Genomic DNA, 10,709 nt, shown 5'->3' with positions numbered 1-10,709 from the left:
AGGAAATCTTAGATAGATTAGGGAGCTCTGATGACATAGTGGCAAGAAACTGTACTGCAATCCTGAAGGCACCGGGTTCAAGGCTGCTCCATGGGAGAAGGATGGGCAATCCCCTTCCATGTGATTAACTGTCTCTGAAAACACACTGGAGAGTCAGCTATGGGTTGGTTCTGACTCTACAGTACACACACAGACACACCAACCCAGGTTGGAGATGGATGAACCCCCCCAACTATCCCAGGACCTCTAAGAGTGACCAGACAGGAAGCTTCAATGCCCAGTAGAATTACCAGGGAGTGGTTGATGATTCAGATTCCAGAGCTCTCCACACACAGATTCTGATTCAGTGCCTCTAGGATGTAACATGGGAACTGTACTAATTAAGCATCTCAGGTGACTCTATGGAGGTGGATCTAGGATTACAAAAGACAAATCCTGATGTTGACCAACATCAGGCCCCAGCGCAGGCCCTCAGGAAGCTGTGAATCCACTGGTCAGTCAGATGATTTAATGCCACATCATTACTCCCCGCGGCTGAAATGGTACTGGAACGAAACTCTTGTGCAAAACACGGAGCAATGACAAGTGAGGATGCAGCTCTTTGCCTCCACGCTCCTAAAATGTGTGATAATGTGGACATGTAACCACTATTCGACTACAGTAGAATGCCACATACATTCACTCCGGCAGCAAGGCTTTCCCAGGCACCTTCTGGATGCTTCTGAGCCCAGAGAGCCTATCAGTGAACAAGAGAGAAAAAAAACCCCTCCTGCCTTCACTCAGTGACAGTCTAGTGATAAAATCCAGACAGCAGACCACATAAATAAGCATAATGTATAATCTGTTAGGTGCTGATGAATGTGATAGAGATAATTAAGTCAAAAAGGGAGAGAGATTGTCGAGGAGAGAAGCACAATTTAAAATGTATGTACAATTCAAATGACCCCTAGGGCTATGTTAAAATTTAGTTCTGTCTGCTTTGCTAAAGGCTGTTACAGAATCAGGGCACAGAAAGACAAGGGGATAAAGGGACAGAAGGGAATGTCTGACTGCTGGAGGACTGGGGTGAGAGGGCCAGACAGGGAGCTGGTATGTGTCCAGCATGAATGAATGCTGAGCAAGTAAGTTTCCTCCCTCCCCACCTCCTCCTCTCCTTAGCCAGCAGGAATATTCCAGGGCCCACAAAGCATGAATCTGATCTGACAGCGTCACAAAGCCTTTGCAGAATGGATCTGGACACCTCTGTACCTCTTGCCAAAACTCAACCCCATCAGTATTATTATATAAACTTATTCAATAATGATGGTAGTCTTCCTCGAGTCATAAATATCCATGGCAAGGACTTTTTTTTATTATTATTATTCTAAATAAAAAGAATATAGGTTTATGGTAGAAAATACCAGAAAGTATAAAGATTCTCAATATTCTTATGTACAACACAAGCTCTAGCCACTTCCTGGTGTGTTACTTATAAGTTTTGTTTCTTTTTTTTGTTCAGTGTATCTGCTGTTGTGGTTGTTATGTGCCAGCAGTTAGGAACCAACTCACAGCTGACCCCCTTGGAGGTTTTAAGAGGCTCTCCATCCAGAGGAGGAGAATACCCATCTTTCTTCTGCGCAGCAGCTGGCGAATTCGAACCACATGCCTTTGAGTTGACAAAGCATCTCTTTACTCACAAGGCCACCAGGGCTTTCTATTAATCTACTATTACTGTCATTGTTGTGTGCCTTCAAGTCAGAATAGACCCATAGATGACCCTCCAGCGGGTTTTCAGAGGCAATTAATTGCACAAGAGGAAAATGGCCCATCTTTCTCCTGCAGAGTTGCTGGTGGATTCGAACTGTGTGTCTTTGGGATTGCAGGACAGCTTCTTAACAGCTAGGCCACCGGAGCTCCCTACATGAATCCTAATCTATTACATGAAGCTTATTCAGGCAAAAGTCTCCTAAAAGTAGAGAGTACCAAGTGTTTGTATCTATCTTGTTATTTTTAATATAGCTGAGGTCACTGAAAGAAGCCCTGGTGGCTTAGTGATTAAACACTCAACGGCTCACTGATTGGTCAGTAGTTCAAACCTACTAGCCATTCAGAGGGAGAAGACTGTGACAGTCTGCTTCTGGAAAGATTACAAACTTGAAAACCCAACTCTGTTCTACAGAGTCTCTATCAGTCAGAATTGACTTGACATCAATGGATTTGACTTGGTATGGTTTAAGAGTCACTCAGTGTGCATATAATTTTGTATCCTGCCCTTTAAACATGTCATTACTGTGCATTTTTCTGCTTAAAATAAGTTCTATATGAATACCATTTCAAATGGCTCCATAACATTCCATCCTATTAATATACTAAAACCAACTGATTAATCCTTTCTCCATTGTTGTAGCATTTCGTTTTCTTAGTTTTCATGATTATAAAACTATTGTGAAAATAACTTTATGTAGAAAGATACGTAGGTATAGGCATAGATATAGAAATACTTGAGACAGGAAGGCACTCTTCAGACGCCTTGACATCACCCAAGGCTGATCGGTGCTCCTCTGGCCCACCTCTTTCCACCTTTCATTCTCCAGGGGAAGCTGTTACCTGCTGTCAGAATCTGAGGCGATCTCCTTTCTCCCTCCAAAGCGGATCTGGCACTGCAGAGAAAAAGAAGTCATCGAGATCAGCTGTTGATGGAACATGTAAATATCACAAAGCAGCCTCCATGAGGCTTCAGGGTCAGGAGGAGGACAGGGGGCCAGATACACTGGGTGCCCTGGGTGTCAGCACAAGACTTACAGATAGGAGCAGCACAGCCTTCCAGCTGCCACTTAAAGGAAACCCTTATCTCCCACTTGTTAGAAAAGAGGCCTCCTGGGGAAACTGCTCAGAGGAAAACAAGCCGTCCCCCTTCTGCAGCCAGGCCAGGAACCTGCTACCAGCTGTCAACAGAGATATGTCTGTAACACTGAGCTCTCATCAGGCGATAATTAAAACTTCCACAAACCTGGGATGAGGGTTCCTTTTAAGGAAGCCCAAAGTTATGACTGCCTTTAGAATTACGACTGTGCAATCACTTTAAACAAGTCACCTGGTGGTGCAGAGAGGCGATTCACCCAGGGAGGGTGATAAAGAGAGCAAGCCACTCTCCTCAGAAGGCGTGATTCTCTGTCGTGGGTTGTAGACTTTCCATGTTGCTAAATTTGTTATCAAAAGCCACATATGAAATTTAAAACAATCTATTTAAAAAAAAAACACGCACACAACAAATCTATTTGTCAAAATTCATCAACTTGTCAGTTTAAAGTTGAAGTGCCTTAATCTATGCAAATTTTAACCCAACTGAGTTGATTTTGGAAGGTAGATATATACTTCTCCCTCCTAAAATAATAATCATGTGAACTCTGGACCAAGACTCAATTTTTTTGAGTGGTTCAACCTGTCTCCTTACCACCTGTCATATACTCCATTTCTGGAGCAGAGAGAGAAAGAATTAATATTGCAGGCTCTGTGAGGATTCTCTGATGGTGCAAAGGGTTAAACATCTGACTACTAGACAAAAGATTGGTGGTTCAAACCCACTTGGAGGGACCTTTGACAAAGATAAGCCTGGCAATATGCTTCTAAAAGATCATGCCCTGGAAACACCAGAGCAGGGTTCTATTCTGTACACACAGCATCATCACGAATCAGATTTGACACTACAGCTAATAACCATCACCGCCTCAAACACAAATCATAATAATAACACCATATGGGTTCTGAGCTCTGGTGGCCTAATGGTAAGGAGCAGCACTGTTAACCCAAAAGTATGCAGTTCAAATCCACCAGATGCTCCATGGGAGAAAGATGGGCCATCTCCTCCTAGGTGATGGTATAGCCTCTGAAAACCTGCTGGAGAGTCAGCTATGGGTCAGTCCCAACTGAATGGCATGTAACAGCAACAACATATACAAAAGATCAGGCACTGGTCAGGCCATGATTTTAAAAAAAGTCTCTTGCCACTGTGAAGTCAATTTTGACAGATAACTGTTCCCATGTGAGCCAGAGCACAGCTATGCTCTATAGGGCTTTCAATGACCTTTCTTTCGGTGGGTGGTAAGGAAGAGCAGACTTTGAAACCTTTCTTCTGAGGGGCCTCTGGCTGGACTCAACCAACCAATCTTTTGGTTAGCAACAGAGTACTTTAACCATCTGAAGCATCCAAGGGCTGTGGCCAGGCCTTGACCTACTTAACTGCATGCAGTTCTCTCAAGAGCTCTATGGTGATAGTGACTTTGGGCACAGAGAGAATAGGGACTTTCACAGAAAGTTGTCCCAGCACCACAAACAGCCATGAAGAGCTAAAGCTGCCATGTGACCTATTATTCCGCAGCAGCCCCTCAAGACTTACCAGGCCCTTTCAACACTTAAAAGAATTGAAGTCATTTCTATTAAAGAATTTCTCTCTCCATATTATCATTAAACCCATCGCCAAAGAGTTGATTCAAACTAATAATTATTCTCCTCTAGATTTCTAAGACTGTAAATCTTTGTAGGAGGAAACTGCCCATCTCCCTCCCTTGAAGCAGCTGGTGGAATCAAACTGCTCATCTTTCGGTTAGCAACCCAACACATCACACACTACGCCACAAGGCATATAAACATCAATGGCTTCTTCCAACAGTAAGCGACTAGAACCCTCATCTTTCTTTTGAGCTCGGTCACTTCCTGACAATGAAGCCTTGAGCCAGTTCTTGAGCTTCTCTGAGTCTCAATCTGTTCATCTGTAAAATGGAAGTAATAGCAGTAGCTGTCTCACAGAGAAGGAAGAGTCAATGTTGGGCCATTGCCAGAGAGCCTGGCACCAAGGGAAGGTGTGAGAAACAAGAGCAAACAGTGCTAGGTACCTTTGCAGGCCTGGGACTTCGCACATGCAGGCCTGAAGAGTGAGTGGGTCTCACGTCAGAGCTAGCTTCTAAGCCCAGCCAGAAGCTAGCATCACAGAAACATCAACAATCATGGCACATCCCACCTACAGGGTTCACATTGCAGCTGCTGGAAACTGACTATGTTGGAAATGGCAAGATACCTCCTCACCTCTGTTCTTGTGCTTATGAAGTTCTAACTCCAAACTGTTACTCACCATCCTCAAAAGACACTCAGAGATGGCTTGGAAAACAGACCCTGAAACCCACAATCATACCCTTCTCAAAGGAACATCGCTAAAGGGCTTCGTGGGGACTTGGCAACTCAGGACATCAACCTCCTTCATCCCTACCTCTGGTCACCTTCTATATGACCTCAGGACATCAACCTCCTTCATCCCTACCTCTGGTCACCTTCTATATGACCTAGTTTGCTGAGAAAATTGTTAGTCTTGCTATTCCAAGGCACAAAGTTGAGGATGGAAGTGAAAATGGGTGCTTCCCAGACATTTAGAAACAACATTTGTGTTAGTCGAGTGATACGATTATTGACCAAAAGTCAAACAGTCTTCCTCTTACCTGTTTTACTGCATCCAGCAGACGCTCCAGCAAAAACTGTCTTTTCATGTCATTGTTCTGTGATCCTAAAAGGCAACAAGTTTAAATTAGTTTTGACATTAGTCTTCTACCACGACTTTAAAGAAAACTAACAGATATGTCTTGGAGAGGGTGCAGCCAGAGTGCTCTTTGGAGGCAAGAATGATGAGCCTTCGCCTCACATACTTTGGACATTGCTAAGAGGGGCTATTCCTTGGAGAGGGACATGATGATGGAAAGGGTGGAGGGTTGGCAAAGAGGAGGAAGACCCTCAGCCAGGTGGATTGACATGGTGACTGCTGCAATGGCTCTTCTGTGTCAGGATGTGAGGACAGAATACAGGATAGAACAGGGTTCAGATTGTTTGTTCATAGGGTCACTATGAGTCATATTCGACTAAACGACACCTAACAACAATAGTAAAAGCCTATCTTGCCTTGAAGAAATTATTGATAAAATTATGGAAATCAAGGCCATTCTGTTGACAGTTAAAGAGAACTGAGGAGAGATATAGAGAAAGACTCATTAGAGAATATATATACACACATATACATATACGGAACCAGCAACTGAATGCTAACCAGAAATGTGGGTATCAAATGGGCTTCAGCTAAGACTCTAAAAGGAAGTGGTGAGTAAGTGACTGGGCAATGGAGGGAGGGTTAGGCTTTTTATGAAGTGCCAAACTGTGGAGTACGTTAGAATGTCTGATGGAAGGCAGAACTTGTACGAGACAAACCTGGATGTTTGGATAAGGAGATTTATGGTTTCTCCTTGCTTCTTATAGTAAAACTCAAGAGGACAAAGACTTTAAAAGGAATCATACAAAATGAAATAAGAAGTTAAAGATCTAGACAATTATATTGTTCAAACTAAAGATATGCACCCTGAAATGTTCACCCAAGGCTTGGTGACTCAATCTTTTTTTAAGAAGATTAAACTTGTGACTGCAAGAGCGAGCCAATTACCTCAGCAGAAAACCCATCAGCTTAGACTGAAGAGGACAGAGAAAGAGCAGAAGAAAAAAACCACTGTCAGCCTCTTGGAGTTCTCCAGGCAGTCCAGATGCCAAGGGAGCTACGTCTGTCATCATCTAAGAAAAGGGCCAGCTCTGGAGAATTCTAGGGATCAGAAGTGGTCTGATGAACATAGGAAACAGGACTGGCTAGGTTCTAAAGAATGAAGCCAAGGTCTCCTATATCTCAAAGGGTGGAACCAAGAAATGTGCAGAGCAATAGAGGAAGTCAGCAAAGTGGCAGGGCACAAGATCAAAAAAGAACAAGCATTTATTTGTTTCCTATGCTGTTTTCATGGCATGTGCCACGGGGAATCTGAAAAGGGAGAAATGCAGAATGGAATTTCCAGGTTCGCTTGGACTCCAGACCTTCTGTTGCTGGACACCTGAAACACAACTGTTGGCAGTTGATAGAATGAAACTATTGCCCTAAGACAATCTTTAAACCTTAAACCATAAATATGCCCTGAAGTCATTTTAAAAAGCAAACAACAGTTTAACTCACAGTCACAAAAGCCTGCCTTGAACAGTAAGTCCTTTTAAGAAGGATCTCTATGACACACTCTGGGGGTGCAGTCCAAAGGGAGAGTTGTGACGTTAACCCAACGGTGGTGTCACTCTGGTAGTTCAAATTTACCAGCAGCTTCTGTGCAGAAAAGATGGGCAATCTCCTCCCACGTGATTTACAGCCTCCGGACTTGCTGGAGGGTCAGTTATGAGTCAGTTCCAACAGACCTACTGAAGGGTCAGCTATAAGTCAGTTCCGACACCAAGGGAATGATTTGTTTTACTTTGATATGAGAGAAGTGTGATATACTCTGTGGGGTACTGTGCCGCTGGCCAAGAACTAGCCATACAGAATCAGACAGACAATGGTAACGCAAAAGATTAGACAGGAGTCTTAGGTGACTGGGACTTTGTTAATGAGGGAGAAACATCACAGGGGAAAAAAATGTAAGAATGACTGCCCAACTCAACATAATCAAAGGCACCAGATTGTGCATGCAGAAACTATGACTTGGTGTATATTTTGCTATATGCAATGGTAGGGAGCTGCACTGTCAATCCAAAGGCATTTAGTTCTAATCCACCAGCTGCTCTCCTCCCTGTGCAATGTGTTGCCTCTGAAAACTCACTGGGGAGCCAGCTGTGAGTGGGTTCCAACTCATGGCATCTAACAACAACAACATTCTGACTAACAAGAACAGCTAATTCCATTGTCTTCGAGTTGACTCCCACTTACAGCAACCTGTTAAGGACACAAGACAACTGCCCCACTGAGTTTCCAAGGCTCCAAAGTCTTCCAGCAGCGGACTCTCTCAGCTTTCTCTCAAGAAGCAGCCGGTGGGACAAAACAGTTGACTTTTTGGTTAGCAGCAAATGCTCTAACCAGTGTGTCACCAACCAAAAACTAGCCTCACTGTGATCATGTCGAATCCAACTCATAATGTATGTGCAAAACAAGACACAACCATTTGAAAGCGTTTCCCAGGCAGATTCTACACAGATAGCCACATCTTTCTTTCCTTTGGGGCAGCTGGTCAGTCCAAAGTGCCACTTGTCCGTTTGTGACTGGGTGCTTTAACCACTGTATTGCCAGAGCTCCTTAAAGTTTAAAGATGTCTACAATTTTTATTTAAAAAAAAATAAAAACTCCTTGTCATCACGTTGGAACGGACCCTCTGGCAAGGTTCTGGGAAGCTGTCAATCACACGGGAGAAGAACACCCACCATTCTCCTGTGTAGCTGCCTGTGGATTCAAACAGAGAACCCCCACTTCTGTGCTGGTAACATAACTTCCTACAGACTAGGCCACTAGAGCGCCCTTAATTGTTAGAAACACCTTAACATTTCTAGAATTTTTCCTCCTATTGTAGATAAGATGCATTATCTTTATGGGCTATGAAGACACAAAATATATTCATGTTTCTTTCACCAGCAGTGTTTGAAAGGCACCCTAGTGGTACACTGGTTGAAGTTCTCAGCCACTAACACCCAGGCTGCTGGTTGCAGTGCACCAAGTGCATTGTGAGATAAAGGTGCAGCAATCCACTTCCATAAAGACCTATATCTCTGGAAACCCTTATGGGCAGTTCTACTCTGGACATCGGTTGATGGATGAAATGTGTTTTTGATTTCTCGGGCAGACCGGGGGGTTAAAAGTTCAAGAAAGTTCCTCTAATCCAACTACAGGCATTATTGTTATTATATACCATCTAGTCAATCACTTCGTAGCTGACCCTCTGGCAGGTTTTCAGAGTCTGTAATCACCCAGAAGGAGACTGTTCATCTTTCTCCCTCAGAAGAGCTGGTGGCTTTGAGCTGCCTGCTTCTGAGTTGGCAGTACAAGGCTTTATCCCTACACTATCAGAGCTTGTACAGGTGCTAGGGAGTTTTGATTCACATGCATTTGTCACATGGCTCCCATCAGAAGATGCTGGTGGAGTACTGTCATGGATTGAACGAACTGTCCCCCTCAAAGAATACATAAATGGGGAGCTCTGGTGGCCTAGTGACAAGAAGCTGCGCTGCAATCCCAAAGGCACACGTTTCAAATCCACCAGATGCTCCGCTGGAGGAGGGGCAATCTCCTCCTGCATCCACTCAATGGTATACAAGAAAAAGAAAAGTACACATATATAATGTTGTTGTTGTTGATTGCCATCAACAAAATAACAAAAGGTCCAAAGCCTTTTTATAATTATTGTCATTTATCAAAGTTGTTTAGGAAGTGGATGCCACTCCTGCTTCCAAATGATACCATCTAGAAACTATACCATTATCTCCCATGTTCTGATAAGCCAAATAGCTGTGGGAGGATTAAAGGTGGAATGCAATCTGCTTTTAATCTCATCACAGCCTCGATCAACCTAAGGGAAGTTTCCCTGGGTGTAGTCTGTCACAACTTATCACTAGAGATAAAAGGAGAGAGCTCTGGTGGTGTGGTCTACAAGGAATTGCATTAGTAATCCAAAGGCTATGTCTCAAATCCACCAGCAGAGACGAGCCATGTGATCTGCAGCCTCCAAAATCAGGCTGGAGGGTAGCTTACAAATCAGTTCTAACTCAACGGCAGTGAGTGAGGAAGTGAGGGAGAGAGAGATAAAACTGGCAAAAAACAAGGCGGTGGGGGCATGGAACCTCTCAGTACATGAAGAAATAATTGCCAGAAGTGGAATGTGTCCTTTTGGACCCAGGTCTCTGAACTGGAAAGCTCCTTCAGCCTGGGCAGGCTAGGACACATGGAGAACCCCAAGGAGCGCCGGGCCAGCAGATGTTCAAGGAAACAAGAACCTTCCTCTGTAACAGACAGGAAACGGCAGGCCTTTCCCTAGCGATGGCTTCCTAAATTTCAACTTCTGGTCTCCTAAACAAACAGGCATGTCTCGGAGAAAGTGCAACCAGGGTGCTTTTAGAGGCAAGGATGCTGAAACTTCGTTTCACATTTGGGCATGTTGCATGGAGGGAGATCCATCAAGTCCCTGGAAAAAGACCTCATGCTTGGTAAGGTGGAGGGTCAGCAGAAGAAAAGACCCTCAAGGAGATGGACTGACACAAAGACTATAAAAATGGGCTCAAGGGAGCTCTAGTGACCTAGTGGCAAGAAGCTGCACTGCAATCCCAGAGGTATGCGGTTTGAATCCACCAGATGCTCTGCTGGAGAAGGAGGGGCAATCTCCTCCTGTACCAGTCAGATCCGATTTGATGGTGTACACACACACACACGCACAAAATTAATAAAATTAAAAAAAATTTTAATGGGCTCAGATAAATACATTGGAGATGATGAGGACAGCACAGGACAAGGCAGGTATGGGTCTGTTCAGAGGGTCGCTTTGGGCCATGGTCCCTCAATGGCACCTAACAAGAACAGGCTCCTAAACTGTTAAAGAATAAACTTCTGTCTGTTAAACGCATCCACTTGTGCTATGTCTGGTATAACACGGCTGGATTTTCTTAAGGTTCATTCATATCTCTGAAGTATAAGTTGCTGCCTTTTGGTTGGCTCATCTGAATTTTCAAAAAGACCTTTGACCCAGGCTTCAATACCCAGATTTCTAAACAGATTTTTGTCTTCTCTGACAGGTCATTCTCACTGTGCCCTTCTGTGAAGTCCACATCAGCTACTAGCTGTCTTTCCAGGAACAATCTCAAAATATCATCACGTCGCTTGTGACCATAAAAGCCCCTGCAGGCATCTTCCTTCC

The 10,709-nt window shown here is 44.0% G+C and overlaps 1 protein-coding gene across 1 annotated transcript in view; it reads right to left on the bottom strand.

Moving 5' to 3' along the window:
- SNX29 (sorting nexin 29) overlaps nucleotides 1-5,528 on the bottom strand; it is a 587,794-nt gene extending 582,266 nt beyond the window's left edge. The window contains exons 1-2 of the mRNA XM_006894494.1: nucleotides 5,469-5,528; nucleotides 2,587-2,639 (exon numbers count right to left, since the gene is read on the bottom strand). Of these exons, the coding sequence (XP_006894556.1) occupies nucleotides 2,587-2,639; nucleotides 5,469-5,516 (101 nt within the window). The 5' untranslated portion in view covers nucleotides 5,517-5,528. The remainder of the gene's footprint in view (nucleotides 1-2,586; nucleotides 2,640-5,468) is intronic.
- Nucleotides 5,529-10,709: the final 5,181 nt, after the last annotated feature.

The sequence above is a fragment of the Elephantulus edwardii genome, unplaced genomic scaffold (genome assembly GCF_000299155.1).
Source record: "Elephantulus edwardii isolate Elephantulus edwardi_28Jun2011 unplaced genomic scaffold, EleEdw1.0 scaffold00145, whole genome shotgun sequence".
Lineage (NCBI taxonomy): Eukaryota > Metazoa > Chordata > Mammalia > Macroscelidea > Macroscelididae > Elephantulus > Elephantulus edwardii.
Note: the sequence above shows the minus strand (reverse complement) of the source record. Positions and strands in the feature narration are given on the sequence as shown.